At 37.6% G+C, this 25,450-nt stretch overlaps 2 protein-coding genes across 2 annotated transcripts; both read left to right on the top strand.

The window, feature by feature from the left end:
* The first annotated feature begins 2,315 nt into the window (after nucleotides 1-2,315).
* On the top strand, nucleotides 2,316-15,308 carry LOC149017686 (GTP-binding protein, HflX). The gene is made up of 14 exons (XM_089152010.1): nucleotides 2,316-2,994; nucleotides 3,410-3,480; nucleotides 3,747-3,809; nucleotides 3,935-4,024; nucleotides 4,534-4,640; nucleotides 6,503-6,577; nucleotides 8,858-9,002; nucleotides 9,116-9,171; nucleotides 9,742-9,792; nucleotides 13,193-13,247; nucleotides 13,341-13,397; nucleotides 13,974-14,093; nucleotides 14,618-15,076; nucleotides 15,219-15,308. Exons 1-13 carry the CDS (start codon nucleotides 2,535-2,537, stop codon nucleotides 15,074-15,076), a joined length of 1,809 nt encoding a protein of 602 aa, XP_089008136.1. The 5' UTR covers nucleotides 2,316-2,534; the 3' UTR covers nucleotides 15,219-15,308.
* A 1,609-nt stretch (nucleotides 15,309-16,917) lies between these two features.
* Nucleotides 16,918-24,225, top strand: LOC149017685 (putative pectin methylesterase CGR3). The gene is made up of 7 exons (XM_089152009.1): nucleotides 16,918-17,132; nucleotides 17,805-17,968; nucleotides 18,156-18,195; nucleotides 18,365-18,406; nucleotides 19,024-19,398; nucleotides 20,475-20,530; nucleotides 23,490-24,225. Exons 2-7 carry the CDS (start codon nucleotides 17,846-17,848, stop codon nucleotides 23,640-23,642), a joined length of 789 nt encoding a protein of 262 aa, XP_089008135.1. The 5' UTR covers nucleotides 16,918-17,132; nucleotides 17,805-17,845; the 3' UTR covers nucleotides 23,643-24,225.
* The last annotated feature ends 1,225 nt before the right edge of the window (nucleotides 24,226-25,450 follow it).

The following is a 25,450-nucleotide window of genomic DNA, read 5'->3' as shown; positions in this document are numbered from 1 at the left end:
AACTACAACAAACAAACACGGATAACAAATGCAGTATGTTGTTGACTATGGGAGAGATATAAAGAGGGGAAGGCTTGGATGGGGAATTACAACAAGGGCAATTAGTTCAAATATAACCATTTTGTTTATCTTCTTCTGCAAAGCAAATGATGCCACATCGGAAGGTTTGCCTCTCCAATCAAGTTCTAACTTGATGCAATTAGATGTTGCAGCAAGACTCCCCTAAAAGGCTGAGTTTGTTTGCAAATGTGGGTAGGAAAAAAATTGTGCAAAAAAAAAAATGTGGGCATCATGTGTAGTTAGGTGAAGGAAACATAAAAAAATAAAGGGATTTTATAAAAAAAAATTTAATTATGGGTCTCACCTTTCGATTTTTCCAATTTTTTTACAAAGTATCATATATTTTGTGAGAGGTTTTAAAAAGACATGGGGTGGAAAAGTTAACTTGCCACCTCATCATACAAATTTCCTTAATTTGAGAAAGTTTGTCTCTAATATTTTCACCCGAATCAACTAAACAAACCACACATTTAAGATTTAATGGAAAGTATATTTTTTCAAATTTTTTCTCATCCACTTTTATTCCAACAAACAAACGACGCGCTTCAGTGATTCCCACAAACCCTACCTAGACCCAATAGTAATTTCACCTATTGTCCAACATTAGGACCTATCCTTATTGGGCTAGGACTATTTTGCTTAGGCTTTCTTTAGCATAATTTATAATTTATTTGGAAATTACCAAACTTTACATTTTTAAAGAATAATGAATCATTTATATTTTATGTTAAAAATGAATTTATGAAGAAAACAATTGATTGGTAATGGGTTAGAGTGTATAATAAACAAAAAAGAAAAAAAGAGAGATTTTGAAAATATTTATCTAATAAGATATTTTATGTAATTTGATACTAAATGGATTTTATTTTTAAAAATAAATTTTATGATTTTGTATTGCCTAACTAATAACGGCGGTGAACTACTCATTACTCCACTTTAGATGCCAAAAAATTAGTAAGATTTACACCCATTTTAAGAATACATATACAATTACTTGATTATGTAAGTCACACGAGATTTGAAGTTAAATGACCATAATGCCCTTAGATGGGAGAATTTATTCTTTTACCCATTTTCTTTATGTTGTTCTACAACAAATGATGAGACACAATTAGATTTACATATTTTTTAAGAGCAATTAGATGTAAACCAAAAAAAAACAAAGAAAACAAAGGAAAATCATAGAGTATAGAGCGGATGGTGGGTGGGAGGTTTTTAATTAATTATCATATTTTTTTCTATTGTCAATTTCCATTATTTTTTTAAACTATTTTTTGTTGTGATATAAGAAATTTATTTGTATTTTATAATTTATTATGGGCAAAATCTACCAAATCATTTTTCATTTTACCAATAATGAATTATTGTATTTTTTATTTTCTTAAATCTGCAAAATAAAGAAGAAGAATTGATTAAAAAAAAAGGCCTTAGAGTGTTAAAAAACAAAAAAAGGAAAAAAATTTCAAATAGAGAGATTTTGAAAAATATTTATCTAATAAGATATTTTTATAAAAATTATACTCAAATGGATTTTATTTTTAAAAGTGCACATTCCTTATGATTTATTGTCTTCTCATCTTCATTGCAACTACCGCTCTGCAAATCTACTCTCACCACGTGAGATAAAAAAAAGCAAAAAAATTAAAAAGAATTAGTAAGAATTTTAAAGGAATTTTCAAGAATACATTATTAAAAAATATTTAATTTTAAAATGTTAATTAGTAACTCTTACTTAAAAAAAAAAAGTCACGTGAGATTGTCTAACTATTTTTTTCAAATTTAATTATAAAAAAATTACTTAAAAAGGTAAAACTTGTTTGTGAGAGTAGTTTCAATTCCACAAAAAAAATGTATTTTATAAAAAAAAAAACTATTTAGATTTATATATATGAAAAACTTGATTTTTTTTTTTGGGTATAAGAACGAACTTTATCTATTCAAGATAAAACCAAGAGGGAGCTTTTAAATCATAGAGAGTCATAGAGCAGGATCCATGTTGAAAAGGGGGGGGGTGAGGTATGGTGGTACATGAACCAATCTTGAGATAGTGCTGCGGATTTGGCCAATTCATCGGGTGGCGAAATTTGCTTCACGATGTACATGTATAAATGAACAATGCCGTGAAGGCAGTTTCTAGTTTGAGAATATCAATTAACACATTGGAGATTTTTCAACTCTGGCATGATGTTGGATGTGTAATCACCTGCACCGCTAGTGAGTCCACGCCTCATCGCTAGTGATTCAGTAGTAAGAGACTCCTGCTATCATTTTTTAAAAAACTTGACTTTAAGGGTAAATTAAACCTTTTGATTTTTTTTAAAAGCCATTCATGTATGGATTCGCCACCGAACAGGTATCGGGAAAGTATTGCCTTCAATTCCCGAAATTAATGTTTAAAGACGCTTTTATAAGATTGAAAGGAATCGATGAACCATCTGATCATACAGAACCCCAGAGAGGCTGTAAATTCCTAAATGTTGAGAAACATATTTCTTCTACGAGCTCCATTCAGGTCGCTTCATCGATCGCTCATTTCATCGTTGTTGCATTCTTCGCATTATTCGAGTGCAGGTCATTTATCGACTCGAGTTTCCGTCATCGAGTCGTCTTTGATTTCTTCTCATCCCTCCATTCCTGCAACTTCTGTGCTGTATTCTCCCTTTTCCAATTCTTCGCGGCGGAAAGGTGAGGATGAAGACGATGGTGATTTCGCCTACAATCGAGACCCAGAAAAACCTCCCAAACTCTTCGTTGTCCAACCTCGTCTTAGGCCTGATACCCTCTTACAGTCGAAGCTATCTGAAGCCCTAAATCTTGCTAATTCTCTGGAAGAACAGCGAGATGGAGATTTCTGCGATGAATATGGCAAACGGGAGCTGCCGTCACATATTATCGTTCAGAACCCAGCCGCCAGGTCGTCTAAGACTCACGCAGGTTGGTTTTGATTATACTTCGCTTGGTCTGTTAACTATGGGAGTGTTGAATGTTGTTAAATTCGCTCGTTTGAGATTTATTTCACACTTCATATATCACAAATTAGAATGTACCAGACGGGAACTGCCGTTAGAATTTCCTTAGCATTTAGTTCCGGGACTCGGTCAATTGAGTTTTCATGAAGAATTCTCTGCTTGGGAGTACTAATTAACCATCCCTTTCTTTTCCTACCGTGGTTTGGCATTGGGGATGTACTGTTCTAATTGTTTGCGTTAATTTTTGAAATTTGAATTTGCTTGTGGTGTACTATGGATTTTGACAAACTATCTTTGATTTTGATTTTGCATGCTAACGCTTCTGATGGTGTATTTTGAACTGGCTAAATTGTGTGTTAATTGTTTATATTTTGTGCTAGACACATATTTTGGACCTGGAACTGTGGAGACAGTGAAATGCCATTTAAATGCTGCAGATTCTGAGGCAAGAGTATGTTATTCTCCCTGTTTATTTTTTGTGATTTCCTCTTTCATTCTTATTTATTGACTACTAACTAGGAACATCTGGCTTTTGTAAATCCATAGTTTATGAACTTTGAAACTAGAGGTGCAAACTTCTTGTTGCACCCTTAACAAATATGTATGGCTAATATTTTATTAGCCTCCATTTGAAAAATCTGGGACGGCATTGGTTGTTTCTTTTTTCTGTTATTGACCAGTTATGGACTACAACATCATCATTGTGACTTCTAACAGGAAGAGTTGGATGGAGTTTTTGTAAATACAATACTTTCAGGGGTTCAGCAGCGAAATTTGGAGGTGACTTATTATCACTTAGAATTTAGAACTACAATATTGTTTTTGATAATTTGTTAATATCTACTCCAAGAGACCTGATATGTTATATTTTTACATTTTTCTTGTTATGCAACTCAAAATGACAGCGGGCTTGGGGCAAACCTGTATTGGATCGTGTGGGTCTTATAATAGAGATATTCAATGCACATGCCCAAACAAGGGAAGGAAAGCTACAGGTGTAGTTAATAGTTTCTCTGCTGAATTCATCATGTGGTTTTTCTTTTAATTATAGGTTAGTATATGCGCACTGTGCAACAAGCTTGTCATACCACATGTTACGATTGGGAGGTGTGTTTTCTTGCATGTAATGCACTTGGATGGGCATGGCAACTCCATGGGATAGAGGATCCCCACACCCATTTCATTGGTAGAATTTCATCTTGAACTAGACACCTCAAAAGTGAGTTCTAAACTACACAAGAATATGCAAATGCCTATAATTTCATTACGGCGACGTTGTATCCTTTGTGATATTTTAGTACTTAAAGTTCACTTTTAAGATGTTTCCTGTAATTGTTTTGGGCTGAAACTTGATCATCTGTATGGATGGGGTGCCTATATCAAATGGACCCATCCATTACTGCTGATGTCACAAGCAATGATAGATACCAAATGTCAGGGATGTTTGTTTGTCATATATGAATCAGTTCTTGCTGATAATATTTTGCAACCTCTTTGTTAACAGGCGGAACTTGCAGCTTTGATGTACAAGAAAACTAGGCTTGTTCGTGTACGTGGTCTAGATGGACGTCTTACTTTCGGTGCAGATGGAGAAGCTGAAGTTGTTAGTGCCTCGAGGGTGAGCTTATCTTCTGTGATGCTAGGGCATTTTTCCTTTTTAAATATAATTGCCTAAAGCATCCAGGTGCCTTGGTTGCACTTTTTTGTTCTGGCCTTGCATCCAGGCCCCTGCTAATACATTCGGTATTTGGCTATATAATATTGTTATTAAGCACCTCTGTTCCCCCTCATCCCCACTCTAATGCACTGGGCATTGGGTTTACTACTAGTGTTATTAATTACCTGGTCCACCCCCACGATCACCTTCCCAAAAAAAAGGGTGGTGGGGTGAAAGAAAGAAAAAATGGTGTAAAATATTTCAGTAAACTGGACTCCAGTGAAACATTTACTATGTAAATTCATGGATTTGTTACCTGGATTGAAAAATAATGGAGTGGATAATTGGAGCTAGCGGATGTTAGATGTATAGAGTTCAATTTAGTCTTGTCCTCAATCAGGATGTCCAGAATTTGAAATGCACTGTAGCATTCCAAAGATAACTTTGCTGTCATTTTTAAAATTTTTTTTTTACCATAAAGTAAAACATGGTCAACATGGAACTTGGGCCTTGGTCGATATGCGGAATCTGGTGGGGGAGTCAATCAATAATATTTGGTGTAGAATCTATATTTCGATTCATCCTCTCCTTCCAAGGGTTTCATAATTGGACCTTAAACCCATTTCATATGATGGGAGTGGCTGGCGTATTGGGTGCTGCTTTGCTATGTGCTATTCATGGCACCACTGTAGAAAATACTTTATTCGAAGATGGTGACAGTGCAAACACGTGCTTTTAACTCAACTCAAGCTGAAGAGACTTATTCTATGGTCATCGCTAACTGCTTTTGGTATCAAATTTTTAAATTTTTGGGTTTGCTTTTTCCAATAAACGTTGGTTACATTTCTTTATGTTATTTGAACCCGTAACTGGTTTATGGATGAGTGCTCTTGGAGTAGTCGGTCTGGCTCTGAACCTACGTGCCTATGACTTAGTTCCCTAGGAAATCCGTGCAGCGGAAGATCCTGAATTTGAGACTTTCTACACCAAAAATAGTCTCTTAAAAGAAGGTATTCGTGCTTGGATGGCGGCTCAGGATCAGCATCATGAAAACCTTATATTCCTTGAGGAGGTTCTACCCCATGAAAATGCTTTTAATGGAACTTTAGCTTTAGCTGGTTGTGATTCGCTTGGTGGTCGGAAATGCCTGATTTATCAATTTGTCCGGTAAATTTCTAGGGGCTCACATAGCCCATGCCGGATTAATTGTATTATGGGCTGGAGCAATGAACTTATTTGAAGTGGCTCGTTTTGTACCAGAGAAGCCCATGTATGAACAAGGAATCTAGTAGGGGGGGTCAACAATCAACAATATTTGGTTTTTTTTTCTCTCCTTCCTTTCCCTTATGTCACACAGTACTTTCTCAATCTCAATTCTGAAGTTTTTACAGCTAGACTCTGTTTCTTTTAGATGGAACACTTCTTACTTGTGCTTGCTGTATGAAATTTTCACAGGGAAATGACTCTAGTCTTGCTGAATTTTTTTTTTGGTCTTGTTTTGTTTTTTGTGTGTTTCTTGGTGTGCTTTGAATGCATTTTACTGAAAAGGAGTTCCATGAACTAATGATTATGTGATGTAGACTTTCAGTTCTGCAATTTCATTGAAATTCAATTGATTTTTTTTTAATTGTTATTCAGCTCCCATTCCATTGTTAATCTAATTTAATTTTTGATTGGTGGATGTGCGTATCTGCTAAACATATTTGTTCAACAACAAATGTCTCATCGTGTGATGATTGTATTGATTCAGTGAGACAGTTCTAAAGTTGAAGTGATCATAAATGTTCTTGACATTTCCTAATGTGGATTATTGCCATCGCAGGAGAGGAAGTGGGGGACGTGGTTTTATTTCTGGTGCTGGAGAGACAGAACTCCAACTTCAACGTAGAAGGTTTTTTTCATCTTCCTGTTTCAGCAGTTGACTAATAAATTCATTTTGTATTATTTACATAAGGATCTTTTTGTTTGCTTCCCTAGACTTTGCTTGTGCTGAAGCCCCCAGCATTGGGTTTGCCCTTTTCTATAAGGATATTCTTTGTAATGAATGATACTGGCTTGGATAAAGCTCTACCACCATCATATCCTAGTTAGAAGTTTGGATAAAGCTCTACCACCATCATGTCCTAGTTAGAACAAGAAGGCATTCAAAAAGATTTTATCGAAAAGAAGAGAGGTGTAGATGAATAAATGTCGTATGGAATTTCCACAGACTTGAAGTGTAGTTGCTGAGTGAGTGATCTTCAATAGTAGTCGCAGGTGCCCCTGTTATATTTGTGTTTGGATCTAATTAATTGTGTTAATCTAAATGCTCAAATCAGTATATGCTAGATGAACACTTTTAGCAAGCGAGATCTTCACTATCGCCCCTCATAAATATTTGATGCGGAAATACATGTCCATGCCTGTGTAACATAACTAGGTCTTCTTGTCTTGGCTGGGCCTCGCCTCTCCCCTTCCGACAGCGCTTGAACCCCCCTTTCTGCCTCTCTTCCCCTGACCTTGCAGCCACCTTCCTCTTCTTCCTTGTCTTGTGTATTGCCTCTGCCTGCCACCCCCTTACCCTTCTCCCTCTTCCCTCTTCCCTCTTCCGGTAACACCCTCTCCTCTTTTTCCCTTCCTACCTCTCCCCCTTTGGGTCCCATCTCCTCTTGTGGACCTGATTTGCCCCCGTGAGCTCTCTTTTCCTTCCTTCTTCTGCTGGGCCTAGCCAGCCCACCACTCTACCTCCTCTCTTCGTAGTTTCTTTTCTTACTGGAGACTCCCCCTCTAAACTAAGCAGGCCATCTTGGCCTAGTCCCCTTCTTTTCTCCCCCTCTCCCCTCCCCAACCCATATCTGCCCACTCCCCTCCCCCACTTTGACCCACCAATCTCCCCTCCTTCCTCTCCCTCCCCCTCCCTTCCCTCCCTGTCGGCCCAACTTCTCCCCCCCGTCAGCCTAGCCCACCTCCCCTAACCCTCCCTCAATTCCGCTCCCTTCCTTGTTTCCCTCCTGCCCTCCTACTCTTGGGCTTTCTAGCTATCTCAAGAGCCACGCCAGGTGTTTCTTTTAATTGTGCTTCCCTCCCCTTTCCAATTTCCTGTCCTTCCTCTGATGGTCTGCTGTCATTTAAAATTAGCACTATTGGATTCTGGTACTATTGGATTGTGCTTTTCACTATCCTAATTTTCTTGTGTTCTACTACTGGATTGTGCTTTCTAAACTTCTGATTTTCCTTTGATGGTATGCTGTCTTTCAAAATTGGCACATGTATCTCATGTTGGCCCACCTATCAATGGGCTTTCATTGTACTATGTTCCCCGCCAACCCCCCAAGGTTTTGTGCGCTCATCAACTGTGCAATCTCCTGGGCGAAGGACCATCTTCTTGCACTGGCATGTATTATTATATGATCAATCAGTTGATAATGATTCTACTTTGATCTTCCTTACTTCCACAGACCCTTTGTACTACACTGATAGGTGATCAATAGCATGGGAGAGGCAGTTGCTATACCTCATCAGAAGTATTGCTTAACCTCATTGTGAAGCATGGGATGCAAATCTCTTTTCTTTTATTTATTTATTTATTTATTTTTGGTGATTTCTAATTATGTGAACTCATATAGTCTTTATTGGTGCATTTCTTCTTAAATCATGAGACTTCCATTATGTGCCAATGGAATTCAATTTGGGGGACAGGGTTCTTATGTTTACACCTGCTGGCCTATGGATTCCCCACTTGGCTATTTGGATTCATTGTCCACATTAGGAGGATGGTATGCCTGAAAGGATTGAAGCCTTGCCCCTAGGCAAAGCTATAAAGCATTTTAATTATGTGAGGTTATTCTTCTCTTCTGGGTTTTCAGTGCATAGAACTTGTAAAGACTGGTTTGGCACCAATTCTAGTTCCTAATGTTGATCTAAAAAAAGTGAAGAAAAAGAAGAAAAAATAAAACCTCTCTTCCTTTCCTTTTCTAGTTGCTACCTGATTTTTTCCTATATACATTTATGTGGATTTATATTATACAAATCCTGCCTTCTGAACTTAAGAGAATGAGACTTCTTGGCATGAAATCTAGATGCACGCATGGAATCCACTTACTGAAATATTGTGTTTGATGATAGTGCAAATATTGGATAATTTATTTCATTATTATGTTTCAATTGATGCACATTAGACTCCGAATTTCAGAATCTTAGAGCGACGAAATCATTTACTATCCCAAATTGAAGAAGTCCGTCGGACTCGAGCATTGCAACGTGCTTCTCGCAAGAGACGTGGAGGCATAAATGGTCAAGGCTTAGCAACTGTTGCTGTTGTTGGGTACACAAATGCTGTATGCTTTCTTTACTAATGTCTATAATTCTGGTTTGTAAAAGATAATAAAGCTGATAAAGCTGACCATTTTTGTGCAACTTAGTTAATTTTCTTGTACCATTTTTATGACAGGGGAAGTCTACTCTAGTTAGTGCTCTTTCAGACACTGATTTATATAGTGATGACAGGTATTTCTATCCTGAAATATCATTTCGTATAGACTTAAATGTTCTGTCATTTTGATATTTCTCTCAATAGTTTTTATATTTAATATTGCATCATAGATTAATAACCATGTTAGACCTGTGTTGGATTTAATGGAATTGTTGATATTTTGGATTTTTCCCGTTTTCCCACTTATGGTTGGCATAAATGAATATCTAGGTGAAAATTATCTTCATTTTTTATGAATTGAAATTGAACATCTGCCTTAGACAATGAATTATGACCATCTTTTCCTGTACTAGTTTTCAGGGTTATAAGTTCCTCCTTCTTCAGTCTTCTATATGTATATTTACTGGTACAATTATAAGATATATTATAATTTAATGAAAATGTTTTCCCTGTATGTATGAGTTCCCAATCTTCCTTCCCCCCCCCCCCCCCCCAACAAAAAAAACTTATCGGATGATTTTCCCTTATATGCATCATGTATCCATGGTCACACAGCTTTGCTTCTATTCCTATTATCATTCGTGTTGCTTGTAATAGCATTTTGCAATCAGTCATTGACTTTCTTTCTCTTTCATTTTTTGCAGGTTATTTGCGACAGTGGATCCTCGGTTACGAAATGTAATTCTTCCTTCAGGGTAATATAGTTAATCTTCCTTTTTGGTAATATATGTAACACTAATGTAAAGCATTAACATCCTATCATAATCTCCATCGATGACAAAACCCTTTTCATTTAATACTTGAATAGGGGTTAATATTGCATGCAGCCCAACCTCATGAGGTTGTAGATCCTGACAGTAAATTTTATTCTAGGGACAGTTTTCATGGGTGTAAGGGCTATGATGCCCATGCAGCAGGGATAGCCACTGAATTCGTGTGTTATTTCATGTGTACGTTCTTGTTATATTCTACCACATCATTCAAATGTATTGCAGTCATTGTCAGGCAGCAGGTTGTTCATGTTCACTTTCGTACTATACATGCAATATTGGCTAGTTGATAAGCTATAGAGGCTAGATGTTGATACCAAATTTGTGACCATCTGGACTTACCGTATATGCTTTTAAAACTTCTCATTTGATCTTTATGTAGCTTTTGTTATTTGATTTTTTATTTTGTTGTTTTTTTCCAATGAATAAGTTGTGTGAAGAGAATAGACCTATTTTGATTTTACTTGTCTGGTGGTGGACATATATACCACATGAAAGCATTGCTGATGCACAAACTATGCTGAAATGTCGATAATCCGTGTCTTCCTTGTTTGTTGAGCTCATGCCAAATTCATTTTACCACCTCTTAGAATGAGTGTTTACATTGTTTAAAGTTCTTTTTTCTAAATGTTCATTTTGGTGCCCAGTATTGTTCAGATGGATCACCAAATTTGATATCCGGCAGATAAAAGAAATAACATATCTGTTCACCAGTTGTAGTGATCAAACCAACTATAAAATGGCATACTGACTAATGTGAGGTAATGGCTATTGTGCAGTCTGGGACTCTGAAGAGGGTCAATACTTGATGCAGCAGTTTCCCTGTCTTCATAGGGAGGCTGTTCTGATGACCACATGGTCACAGTGGACAATCTTAACTGTTGCCCCAAGGCCCAGCCTCTGATCACTTGATAAAATCAACTGTCCCATTGGGGAAAAAAACCAGGCATTCCTCGTCAGCTGAAAATGGGAATGTAATATACATACATTTATACATACCTACACACGCACGTTTTCCCCTATATTTCTAAGAGAAGTGATGTCTTATTGTAATTTGACTTTTAAGTACTAATAATAAAATTGCTGAAGAATTTGATTACTTTTTCTTTTTTTTTTTTTTTTGGGGGGGGGGGGGGGGGATCTCTAGCATTAGAATGAAATTTGATCAATATGGTATACAAAGTTGAATTGAAATGACTCCCTTGTGTTGCAGACTTGGTGGGGGGTAAAAGATCGCCTCATTTAAGTTTATTCTCATTGGGTTTTGATAAGATCTCACATGCAGCACAGTAGGTTTCACAATAGCAGAAAATTAGGATGAGAAAAATAGCAAAATAATAGGGATTACCTAGAGCTCAGCACTCCCCTGTAACAGCCCTGCTACCTTGCAACATCTGAGGTCTTCCTTGATGTCTACACGATCCCTCCTCAGCCCCAAATCAGCCTCCCCAAATTCCCATAACCAAGCTGCATAACTGCTCTCTCTTTGCTGTCCATGTCCCATTTTATTCTCTTTATTGTTATTTTTTTCTTATTCAATTGCTGGCTTAACTACCCAGCAGGCCTTCCACGACCATAAACCTGTGTAACTAGTGAGTAGTGACCCAACAGGTTTCAACCAGACTCCGAGTATTATTGCTGAGTACTGACCAAGATATGGTTAAAACTCCATAAAGCGCTCCCATGAATGAAATTATTTGTTACATACCCTATCTATATGTAAATTTGATTTTCTGTGTTATTTAAAGTGTTATGGCATTCTGAACCATCCAGTAGGGTTTGACTGGATCATCACCAAGGATTGGCTGGAGCTGCATCACCACAGTATGGAGTCTATGGACAACCTCACCTCAACACTGACCAGGAGAGGCTAAAGCTCAATTTCTTAATGACTTGATTCTTTATTGAATGTACAAGGGCTTTAACGGCTTAATGTATTTGTAGATTTGAATGGAAACATAAAAACTACTGGCACTAATACATTAGAACTGTGAAATAGAAACCAGTAATAGTAGAAACTGTCCTCAGCAGGTAACCTGCTTACATATCTTAAGATATAATAATACTAAATAGGGCTACTGAGATCCATTCCCCTGTTTATGTTGATGATATTCCAAGTTCTTAAGGAATAAAAAGTAGGGCAAGCAACAGTACATGGTTGCATGTGATGCATGGTTCCTGCACCTAGACCGAGGTCTGCCTGCCCTTAAGGATTTCTACTTTTCTGTGGGGTAATGGCAGTCATGTTGCGTGACCCTTTAGGCGCAGGAGCTGCATGCCACTAGCAACAAGGTGGTGTTCTTTTCACCTGAAAAATAACATGACACTCTAAGTTAGTGGACTCTTTATTAGCTTGGCCCAACCAAATGGCTTCCATGCATGGATTTTGTGGAATGAAAATAATCTCTTGAAATACTGGAAATTGCAACCATAACCCTTGGAGTTGGAAGAAAGAACCAGCTCCTAAAATTCAGTATGACATTAGCAACCAGCCTTCAACTACAGATTTGAACTGCATGCATTTTGCCCCCTGCTACCAAAATCTGCATCAGGGTCTCTTGCTCACACGTCAATTTTCATACCTAAGGGAGTTGACCAAGCAGCCTAATAGAGCTTTGCAAACCTAGGACTGTGGGATGGTTTATACCAATACATGGATGGCTGACAACAAGTATCCATGGACATACATAAGAGGGTATAGAATTGAATTGGAGCCTGAAATTTAAGATGGGGCCAGTCAGTAACATTTGATAGGTATTAAATGGCCATAAAGTGGCTCATTATTGTTACTTGGGGTGGACCCTTCTTCCCCCCCCCCCCTCCCCTTGTTTGTTTTTCCTTTTGGGCTGTTTGTACTATATTTTCTTCACCCCAAAAAGATAGCCACAGGCCCACAATTGCCAGATCGCCCTTTTGCATGTCACAAGTAGGTGTTCAGACCAGGTGTAGTCACATACACTGCTTAGAGAAGAAAACGTTTTCCTATTAACAATTTCCATGTAGTATTTCTTCCATGATGAAATTGTTATGGGTACAAGATGAATTATTTCCAACAGATTGACTCTTAGTTAGTTGCAACTTAACTGCACCATGGTAGATTCGCTGAAATCCTTTACTATATACTTGTATAGTAAAACAAACCTTTGGGCTGGGGAGGCAAAAGAAAAAAAGAAAAAGAAAAGGAAAAAAGGATAAGAATAAGAAATTGAGGGGGGAAAATCTAAGCAGACAAAGGCACACATATTAAATGATTTGAAGTTGAAGGATCTATTTTTCGATTTACTAATTTATTTGAGGGTTCTGAATAGCCATGCAATGTGTGCAGGAGAAAAGTGCTTCTTAGTGATACAGTTGGCTTTATCTCAGATTTACCCGTCCAGGTATTGACTGCAAGAGATGGTGTTCTGTGATTTTAATTCATGAGTATTGCTTAGGTTTCCATTAACTGATTTGCTTTTTAATGTATTTTACAGTTAGTGGATGCATTTCACGCTACCTTGGAGGAAGTGGTGGAAGCAGACCTTTTGGTGGTATGAATAGGCTGCACACACGGCTTTTCTTTTTGCTGAGAGTTGTTCTTTTGCTTATCAAATTTAACTTGTCAGTGATCACACTAATTGTGAGCATAACCTAGGATTGAAAACTCAGTGCCAAGACTGGTTTTGACCAGCCAGAAACTGAGACAATCTCTGTTTCAACCATCTCTTGGGTCTTAAATGCTGTATGCATCCTGATTTGTGATCCTCGACAAAATATATTCCAAGAAAAGGGTTTTCATTTTCATGAAGGGTGTGTGGAATAGTCAGACTAATTGACAGTAATAGGTCAAATTTGTTCATCTTCTCAATTCTACTTTAATGCATACAATGACATGGCCGAAGGTGTTGATATCCAATAAAACAATTGTTTGTCAACAGAAAATTTTCTACCACAGGGTATTCAATCCCGAAAGAGTATAATGTTCAAACATGTAGATGTTTTAGTATCTCTTAGATGGTCTCCTCCTTTTATTCCATTGTGATGTTATATTCCTGTGGTACTGTCAAACTGAGAATTTCAGTATGACAGTGTGCAAACTTTCATGCCTTTATTTGAACTGGATGCAGCATGTACTTGACTCGACTGCAGTCAATCTGGATGAGCAACGATCAGTTGTACTTGAAGTACTGCAGCAAATAGGGGTGTCTGAGGAAAAGCTTCAGAATATGATTGAAGTCTGGAATAAGGTACTGTTCTTCACTTGGTGTCTGTTTCAACTGTCATTTTGGCATTTTATTGTCTATGTGAATTTGTGCAAAAATTTCTTGGACTCTAGTCTTGTTAATTCACTATGGAACTATGAGCTTTTGACCAAGTTGTGGTGCATGGAAGAGTCGTGTGGCAATTCCAATAGTTGAATCAGTAGGAAGTGCCTTGGCTGGCCACATGTCAAGTTGTTGATTCAAATTCCATAGTCTACACTCTCTTGGATTAGCATGCACCTGCTCTCAGGAGTCCTGGATTTTCTAGTGCTTTACTTTGTGACCTTGGCCAACTCCATTTGGATGAGACTATACATGTGAATAGGGGACCTTCTGGAATTAGCTCTCGTGAAATATCAGTCCCATATGGCCTACCAGGGTCACTACATGTACCATCCATAGATTCAACCCCAGGTGATCCGGGGGGGGGGGGGGGGGAGAAATAACTACCATAATGCATGCTTTTGTATCTTTGGCATCAAGACTGTCTAATTATGGTACTTGTTTAGGTAGATCTCCTAGAGAAGGAAACTGATGCTGATGAATCTCTGTGTGAAGTAGAAGATGATAAAGTTTCTAGTTTCTCAGCTGGGGAGGATGATATAGCATCTGAGTTGTCACCTTATGAGCCCAATGATGAGGATGATGGTGCATCTGAGCTGTCATTTGCTGGGAATCCACAAGCTTTGGTTGATGGACAGGATGATGGCTTGGAGAATTTGGATATTCGGGATGAGCAACAAAAGGAGTCCCCTGAAGCTTGTAATAGCATGTCTGTTCCTTGCTCTGAACCTCAAAGTTTTGAACATGTGGAAGCATCTGCTATCACAGGAGTTGGCTTGCAAGAGTTGCTGTACCTCATTGATGAGAAACTAAAGATGGAGAAAACAGTGACAAGGGGGATTTTAGATCGCAAGTGGAGACCACCTCGGTCTGAGGATACTGGTGCAGCAGTTGAAGCCCAGTAGGTATGCATTGAGTTATTGTTTCTATTTACTGGAATTGGAAGGAGAATCTAATACTCTTTTTCTAAATAATTGTTTTCAGTGTCGTGTTCAAAGTGCTCACATCTTACGTGAATTGTTGAATTTATGGTTCATCTTTCACTAGGTGTCCCGTAGGTGCAGTTGAATAATCTGCCTTGGAAGAGTAATGCAGCTTAGAAAGGGGCAAATATGGTTGAAACTTGAAACAACTATATGCACAAAGCAATCCAACAACGCTGGAGGAACTCCTGTTGCTGCTAAGCTTCTGTATTTTTCTTCAAGGTTCCATTCGAGAGACAAAATATTTGAAGGAACATAAAATATACAAGAGTTAGCTCATGAGTTTTTACCATGGAAAACAAATCAGAGCTCTGATCGCTAGTTTGTCATGCAACTGCAGTCTAAAAGTATGGATTGTAGTGTGTTAAGACTTCCCCTATCGAGTGCCTAATTTTTTTTTGATGGATGAGTGAAGAACGAACTCTTTAAGTTCTTTTTTTTGGAACATGAGCTTTATATGTATGGGGGAATGTTACCTATGTTGGCCGTAAGGTAAGGGTTTAATCTACGACCTATCCATTGAGAAGTATGGATCTTATCACTTTACAAGCTCTGCATTCCAATCAAGTATCATTTGCGCCTTTGTGATAAAATCAAATAAGATTACAACCAGTTCCATTAAACAATTATAGTTTGATCCAAAATATCATACTTAATATTCTCTTTTAGATACAAAGGTGTATCCAGCGTGTTTAATTCAACTAATTACGGGTGAATATCCAGCATGTATGAGTGCGTTTGATATAGTCCTTGGTCTCTTGGGAGAGTGTTAGATTTCCATCTTTGAGGCAATCAATGCTGCCGCCGGGTGCTTGTCTATTGTTTGACATAGTTATTAATGTATAACCGTTATTTTGCAAGTCTTTTACACACAAAAGGAAACTTTGTATGCAAGTTTGATTTTTTCTTTCAACTGTCTTGCAAGTTTAAATTGCATAGGTTTCACTCTTGAGAAGTTTTCAATGAGTGCCCAATGAATTATAGGATTAGAGTAAAATATTTAGCTACAACGATTAGAAATATTTTATAATACTAGTCTTGGACTAGAATATTCCATATTTCCATGTGATGGAATCTTGCACTCATTGGGAGGAGTTAGGATCCTCTATCTTGATGGGCGATTCTGTTTTAGTGTTGCGTAATTAATGCTCAGTACCATGCGGTTGAAGGTTGAGGTGAATTTTACTTATTTCACTTAGATCTCAACCCTAGAAATTTAACATGTACTATTAGATTCACTTAAAATGGTTTAATTCGCACATGTTCAATTTGTGCCGTTGTGTTTTAAGCCAAATAAGCAAAATTCATCTCAATCGTCAGTTGCACGGTGTTGTAACATAGAGGTCGTTGTTGAATTCAAATCATCTCACTTAACATTTGTGCTCCCCTTACCTTTTTCATAATTTTTTTTTTAAGATAGGTGGGACCCATAATAATACTATATGCCCCCACCCCCTAGTATTGGTGGTCAGGAGCGTTCCCATCAGGTTGCTGAATGCTGATCCTTCTCTTAAACTTCTCTACTATGTTGAATGCTGCCAAAAATAAATGGGACCTCAAGTGAGTCTCACATGAGCCTTTCTTCGAATATATGATGGAGACGAGTAAGGAAAGACGAGATCCGCGCACGGGCCCAGGCCCGGACAAGGCCCTTTGAGTATTCCGGGAGCTGCCTGCGTTGGGCACACTATATTTTATTCCTTGAAAAGAGTATACCGTGAATAATTAAAGAGATACCAAAATATTAAAAATAATAAAACGAAAAAAACAATGAAAACAGTAAACAGAGAGACTTACGGAGTACTAATTGGAGTCTCTCTCGCTCTCTTTCTCCCACACTCGATCCTTGCATTATTTTTTCCGAGCTAAGAATAAGAATAGTAGTGAGAATGCATTGCGGAAACAGATCCAGATCCAGCAACACTCAACTCCTACGTTGCTAATCGGTTTCGTCTTGGATCATTCTTCATCGTCACATGTAACCCCCTCTATCTTACACTGAAATCCTTCCTTCCTCTTTTTCTTTTTCTGCTATTGATATGCTGCACTTTGTTTCTCTTCACAATTTGATCTTCCGCTCAATTTTGTTGAAGAAGTATTTTGCATCTGCGACCCTTTATGGACTCTCGTCTATTTCGGGTTGTAGATGCCCTTAAATTATTTTAATCCAATCAAACCATACATTCCGTGAGTTAAATCACTTTCATGTTCTAACTTGTGAGTTTTGGAGAATGAGAACCGCTTATGGTGGTTGTAGGGTTGGATCTGTTTTTTCAAAATTTAGCCTTTCTGGCCTCATGTTGAAGTCTCTCTCGTGAGTTTTGATGTGCTTTACTGTTAGTTTCCTCAATTTAATTCTTTCAACTTTCAGCTGGATTAAGGCCGGAATTGGATGCAGTCATCTTGAATCATTTTATACTTTCATGTTATTTATTTTTATTAAATTCTGCATGCTTTGTCGTTGTTTTATTATTTGCGCAATTTTAAGAATCTTAAATGGCTTTTTCATAGCTTAGAAGCATTTATTTTAGTAGGCTGGAGTTTGAAATGAATGCTAATTAGGTTGTCATGAACTTAGAGAAAGCATTCTGGTTCTTCCTTTACGTTCTCCGGCACCACCTTCCCTCATTTTTCTACGGTTTTCAATCAGATCAAAGTCTTGTCAATTAAGCACTACCTCGAGCAGCAGCAATGTCCAGGAGGCCAGTAAATCCTGCCCGACGGTTTGCAGACAGTGGTGGCATTCCATTTGTGAGCTCATTGCATCAGAAATCACGCTCTTCACCTTTGCTTACAGTTGGGCTTATTCTTTTGGTATTTCTCATATATCGTTTCAGTTCTTCAACCTAATATTTTTTTCGTTGTAATATTTGTCTGTAGATAAGGCTTCCTTTATGGGGTTGTGATTGTAGGGGCAACTCATTACTTATTTCTTTTTATGAGATGACAATTTATGGATCTATGGGGAGCTCCTGATATTCTCTTTTTTTTTTCTTCCCAGGGCGGCTTCCTCTTTTTTTGCTATTCTTATAGCGGCTCAGGTTAGTATTGGAGTTGGTTAGAATTATTTGCATTGCAGTCCAAAGAATGCTGATATTCTATATGCACTGTCAAGCAAGGAGAAAGCCCATCCATATATATTTTGTCTTCATGCTGTTGGGTTGGGTTTGATATAGCAGGTTGTTAATTTTTAAAGTTCTTGTATTACAGGTGGTCTTGGTGGAACCAGAGAAGCTCTTAGCAAGGTTGAGGGTAAGTTTGTCTATCTCTACTTTTTTTAGGTGGTGGTTGTTGGGGGGGGGGGGGGGGGGGGGTGTTTTGTGGGTTTCATGACTTGCCTTTCTGTTTACAATGTAAAGATAATATTCTAGTAGATCCAAAAACTTGTTGATATTTTGTTTAACAACTGATCATTGATGCTTATAGTAGTAGTGTGTAATACCTTAAGAAACTTTTCTCTGGGGGTGAGGGATGTGGGTGAGATGTATGTGAATTGTATATCTTGTTTCTTCTCTAAATCTTCTCTAAACGAAACTTGTCTGTCGGACATTCCTGATATCTTATCCAAAGTCTAAACTGTGTTGTACTTATATCTGCTTTGATTAAGTATTTAATCCAAGTTAGAACTGTTTCTAGAGACACTGAGCTATCAACAATCTCCATCTTTATATATATAAACTGAACGGGTTAAAAAAATGTGGGCTGGGTTCCAAATGTGCATGGTCGAACAGCATTAAGTGCTTTATAAAGAATGTTTAGCGATCTGCTTATTCTTTGGTATTCAACAAATTGTAAGCTGGTTTCCTGGTTTGTTGAGGCTGGGCCATCTATCATCAATTTGTGGACTTAATATATGTCCTTATTTGCAGGTGGTTTGTCATGTACAACAGAAGTTCAGGCAGCCTTACCTTTTCTGAAGAAATCATATGGTGAAGCCATGCGTAAAGTTTTGCATGTGGGCCCTGATACTTGTTCAGTGGTCTCTAAATTGATAAAAGAAGAGGATACTGAAGCATGGGGTGTGGAACCATATGACATGGAAGATGCTGATGCTCCCTGCAAGAGTCTTGTGCGCAAGGGCATTGTGCGAGTGGCTGATATCAAGTTTCCTCTACCCTACAGTGCAAAGTCCTTCTCACTTGTTATTGTTTCAGATGCTCTAGATTACTTGTCTCCAAAGTACCTCAACAAGACTCTTCCAGAATTGGTGAGGGTATCCATGGACGGTCTTGTTGTTTTTACCGGTAATTTCGCTGGCATTTTACAATCTATATTCTGATCATGACTTAGAAGATTTTGCACTGGCTGATAAATAATTCCTACAAATGGGTCTGATTTGAAGATCTTTTAATGCAACCATCCTTTAGACTTGCTACTTTTTTGGTTTTGCTTATATATGCCTAAATTAAATGATCAACTGATTTTCCCCCATTATCTGATCAATAAAAGCGCTAACTTGAGATGCTCATAGATGAATAAATCAGTCCCTGTACATTTGATTTTGTCACATTATTTACTTCTGGAATAGGCTGTTGGGGTTTGGAAATGCATTATAGGGAATGTTCTTTGAGCAATCAAGTCAACAAAACAAGGCTTTGTGTACCCAATTATTAGTAAGAGTTGGGATATATAGCTGTTGCACCTTAGTCTTTAGTTCTAAAAATGGGGAGGGTACTCTCTCCCCCCCCCCCCCCCCCCAACCCTAAAAGAAACATAGAAAAAAAAAATCACATGAAATGATCTGCTACTCTCTACATGCAGAACTTTCTCATGGTTGACCCTGTATGCCACATGTACAGAGAATCCCATTCTGTCCTCATATTCAACTTTTTTCCCATATTCAGCATGACAATATGGTTTAGGACTACATGTCACTATTTCATTGTGAAGTGATCTTCAACGCCCCCACCCCCTCTTTCTATTCCTAAGAAAAATGCAAACTACACCCTGTGATTGGTCATATATGATATAAATTTGTAGTTGCGTACTTGCTTTACTCGCATCTAGTTTTTCTGCATGTTATCCTACTTTTAAGGTTGATGTCAGGAAGGAATTTTCCCAAGATGGTTCAATGTTGACTTAATACATGAGCAATTTGGCTTTTCCATCAACATGGTGGATGCCTCCATGTAATTGTGATGTTTTCAGAACTAAACTTATCTTAAGCAGGTAGAATAATAAAGGCCTTTGAGCTATTTAAGTTATCCAGGGAATTTCAGCGACTGTATAGCAGGATATGGTGCATGGACTCCTGTCCTTATTTTACATTGACAGATTGTCAATGTTTTTGTGTTTGATTTACTTTCCATCTCATATGTAGGTTATCCAGGTCAGCCGAGAGCCAAGGTTGCTGAGCTAGCCAAATTTGGTAGACCAGTAAGTTTCTCGTTGCTGCTTCCTTTTTATTTTATTTTATTTATTTTTTAAATAATTTTTTTGGGATTTGATTTTGATTTTCTATTTCATTTTTGTTTGCTTACTTCTTTGTTGGATATTCGCTGTTGCTGTCAAATATCATGTTGAGTAGTTACTACACTAAGAAATAGTTACTTCCATATCATGAGGTTATGAGCCACTTTTACAAGGGCAAAGTTATGATGAATTTACAGGTTAACTCATGTTAAAACTTGGTTCAGTTATGCTCTTCTATTAATACTTCCTATTTAAAGCAATTAAACATTAATATGAAGACTTAAAGTTGACTTTAACCAAATTTTGAATTATTAAAATAGAATCTGATTTGATATTTTTCAAATAATACCATTTGAGCTTTTATATACAAGGGTGGTCATAGATCAGCTTCAGACCCATTGCACCATGATACATAACCCTTCATAGCCCATAAGCTACAAGATAAGCTAGTCCTCCACAATCTGATGGTTCTTGCATTCACTAGGGCTGGCCCAGTAATCACGACCTCAATTTCTGGTTACTGGGAACAAGTCTATAAAGTGTTTGGATTTATTTTGTACATGAGGTCATTGAATGAAAGTGTTGCAGAATTTTTTTTTTAAACAGAAAAAAAAACCAAAGAATAGAATTTGGAAATGAAATATTAGGTTCTTTTTGTTATCTTTGTTCATTCTCATTTTTTGACACAAAAATGTTTCTCCTGCTGCTAGGTTTGATTTATGGATCCTATTTCTATTTATTGTTTTTAAAAACAATAAAGAAACCATAATGAAGTAAGACTTTATTATGAATTATGGCCAAAAATGTATTTTCAACATTTGTGCTGGAGATTCTAATGAAGTATGAGCACATGCTCATAAGCCTCAAATATGAGGGTAAAATAGTAATTTGATTTCTTTATAGAAAGGCAAGCTTCCAAGCTAGCATTCCTTTTTCATCTTCATCATTTTCTTCTGCTTCTGCCTGAAACCCCACTATCATCATGATGGCACCATCATCTCCCTCAACCCCAGCCCAGGTTGTCCCATGCGACCCAGTTTTGTGCCCACTACACCAACCCATCCTGCCCGCGCCTCCATGTGAGAATGGGAAGGTGATCCTCCTTCTTGGCTTGTTACCTGTTAGAAGAATCTTCTCTCTCTCTCTGTCAGAAGAATCTTGGCTCTGTCTATCTATCTACAAGACAAATAACACAGAAGTAATTCTCCTACTTCCAGCTCTTTAGTGCATCTAAATCCCATTTTTAGTATGAAATGAAATTCCTTAAAAAAAAATTGAACTGTTCAAAACCCATGAATGTGGATCCAGCCAGAGCCTTTTAAAATGCATCTAACTTTATGGAGCCAATCTCTCCAACACTACACTAATTCCTCATTTTCTGCCAAGCCTTCTGCCTCCAAACTTAACGCAGAGAAATGATGGGTCACAGTGATATTTTCACAGAAACCCATTTACTGAATTTGATTGCATTCCAATGAGGGTGAAGAAAGAAACTAGCTTGAAGAGCAACAAATCTGAAGAACCTAAACTTTTTTATATGCTTCTTAGGGATTTCAATGATGAGAAGTCCTTAGTCTCGAGGCTCTATAAGTATGTGAGGCTTATTAGAACTGACCATTGTTTCCTTCTGTCTGAATATGCACCTTTAAAGATCTCTTTAATTTATCCCTTTACCTGGGTTCTCTTTCCTTAGTTTCCGACAGATGGCTTGAATTTTGACCAATGAAAGACCTCAAGGCGACTAATTTGACACAATCTGCAAATCCCGATTTATCCCCTTCCCTGAGGTTTAGGGAATTTAAGCAAGTATATTTGCCCTGTAGTTGATAGATAGCACAACTGTATGCATACGCCATTGCTTCACCCCATTTCCACCAGTGCCTTTGCCTTACTGCTCTGTAGATCTTCTTCCATGGATGAAGTCAAACTTGTACCAGTAAATGTAATCTCAATTGTCCAAAGGGTAAGAAAAGTTCAATGATGTTGGATTAAATGCGACTGCACCATTACCCCTGCTTTCATCAGGCGAAGCCATCATACAGTTCTATCTCAACCCTTGCCTAATAAAAGATAAAATGTAATACCTGCTATGATCATCACAATGCTATAAAACTATTTACATGAATTTGATTTCCAAATCTGTTTTTCATTCCCTTATCAATTCTGTTTATAATTACCAAACAATTTTTTGTTTTGGATAAAACAATGGCTGTCCATTATGTATTTCTGTAAATCGGAAAAAATGAGAATGAAAAAAGATACCAAAAAAGCCCAAGAAAATGAAGTGGGAATAATGAAATGAAAATCAATTACATCTTCAGATGTTTCATGACGTAGATTGAGGTTAAGCAGTATGCAATTGAGTTTGTTTGTTTGGAGATCTATGCTGTTTTAAGGTTGTTTTTCGTACATGTCCTGTTCTGTTCAGTTTGTAATTCAGTTCCATCCAAGATATTACTACATTTTTACAGATGCTGTACTGTATTTTAGGCAAAAAGATATTACTACATTTGTAAGGGCTCTTCATTATATTTTAAGCAAATTAGTGTCAAATTATTTGAATGACTTCCATTTGAAGCCCTATAAGGTTGAATTTAGGAGAGCAGGTGTTCCAGGTCCCACTTAGGTTATCAGTTCTAATTGGGGTTTATGTACTACTATTTAGTTACTTACTCAAGCCACATCTGCAGACTTGCATTTGCTTTTATTTTTCTCTTTCAAGTTTTACTAGTGTGAGAAATGCTGCTCTTTAGATAGAAAAATGACTTAAGTTAGAAGCTTCCACTATGAATGCTTTATGTATAACTATTTTTCTTTGGTGCATCTTTTTTGCCATTTACATCTCAATGGTCTTTTTTAAGTTTGTATAATATTCAACGGTGTGATCATGAGAATGACGACATACAATACTTTCCTTGTTAAGGCAAAGTTGCGGAGTTCTTCTTGGTGGATACGGTATTTTCTTCAAACAGGCATTGAAGTAAATGAAGCTGCCACCAAGAAGTTTGAGCAGGCTACAACAAGAAAGTCCTACAAGCCAAACTGCCAAGTCTTTCATCTCAATGCATTCCATTGAAACTGCATCATGACATAGTTAAATGTTCTTTGAGGATCAGCACAGCCAAGGCAAGAGTGTATTCAATTCTCATCTTAAATACACATTCCCGATGGGTAAATTAAGTTCGATGGATGTGATCCGTTCTGATCACTTAATTTTATGTTTTATTCCAACCATTAGATGATAAAATATTTATTGATTACAATTTTCATTTGGGGAGGGGGGTAGCATGAATTTTTGAAGTTAGGTTATTCTGATCCGAACTTTGTTGTTAATGCAAGGATAGTTTGCTTGTGAAATTCTTGTCTAGACAGTCACCTTTTAATCATGAAATGAAATGCAGTATAAAATTAGCTATACTTTGTTCAATCAACGTAGTCTTCTTGGCAAGCCATCTTTCTAAGCTCTGCATGTTATCTTTAAAGCCACTTAATGATACCCTAGGAACAGGCATGTTATTGTAACTTGGGCCAAGAATTTGCTGTTTTGTTAGCCTGAGCCTCTGCTTAGGGCGCATGATCTCACTGCAGGGCATGACCTCTCATGTTCATCTGAATAAGAAGGCGTCACTCCATTCGGTTTGGGCAGCTGATAGCTAGCCCAGGCTTCTAGGTCATTTTTATATATTCATGTCCGTTCTTTAAAAGTAAAAAATTATTGACACAGGATTGCCATGAACAACTCCAGAGCATGATGGAGTGTATCAAGCTTGCAAGTCATTTTGTATCTGGTCATTTTTATTCGTTTCAAGTGTATGCTTTATTAGATGATAGGAATGGGATGGTCTTGCTTTGGTTATCCATCATCACCTAGAGGTGGATGTGATATTTACCAGGAACATTCTGATATCATTATTCGTCACCAAAAGGATCAATTCATAAATACCAGCTTGATTCTCAGCTGATGTTGGCTTTAATCTTTTGGAGACAAATCGGTTCACTTTGGAGCATCAACTATGAAAGGAGGAGGCATCACCTACCGCCAATACTGGCGATGGATTCAATGAGTTGATTTCATTTTTAATGGCACTCAAGAAACGTTAGATCGGAAAAATACAATGGAAAGCAATCAGAGTTTTGAGACAACGGCAAAATAATGTATAGCCACACTCTAATCTGGATCACTGCAACAAAATATGTATTCTTTGGAATAATCCGGTAGAACTTCCAGGAGAATGGGGGATAAAAAAAATAAACTGGACGCTTTTGATGGAAATGGAATGGGTTTAATAGCTGAAGCTTATCAGGGTTTGCACTTTTGAAGATGTCACAAATGGCCTTCGCAAATGTTCAAGGTGTAGAAATATTATCTGGAGATCACGGAATGCTTGGTTTTTGGGAGGAACTCGTGGCTATCAATGGAGGACATTTAGGCAGCAACTAGAGTTTTCTATGAGTTTATGGTTATCATCTGACCGGAAGTGAAACAAACAACAATGGAGCAACATGCCTGCATGTCCCAAACACTGTTTCTTGGAATTTACCTCCAAATGTCTTCGGGTTCAACTTCAGTAATGTGCAACACTGTGCTGCCAACAGTTGAGAATCGATCGAGATTTCGATCTCGACCGTTGGCAGCAGGTGCTGCGCATTTATTGCGTGGCATTCAAGTCTGCCCCGAAGTCTCCGGCTAAATTTAGAAATTGTGATGCAGTCAGAAGCTCAAAGCACTGAAGTGCAGTTTGGGTGTGATCACCAGAGATGCAGTGGGGAATGTTCTGTTGGTTAAATCAGATGTCAGTTATGTTGATGGAATCATTGCTGGGGAGGCATTACCAATTGGGTTGATCTGCTGGAAGATATGGCACTGGCGGAGGATCACATTAT

Source organism: Hakea prostrata, chromosome 4 (assembly GCF_041222555.1).
Source record: "Hakea prostrata isolate BN-2017 chromosome 4, UWA_Hpros_2, whole genome shotgun sequence".
Taxonomy (NCBI): Eukaryota; Viridiplantae; Streptophyta; class Magnoliopsida; order Proteales; family Proteaceae; genus Hakea; species Hakea prostrata.
The sequence above is the reverse complement of the archived record's forward strand: the minus strand, read 5'-3'. Positions and strand labels throughout refer to the sequence as shown.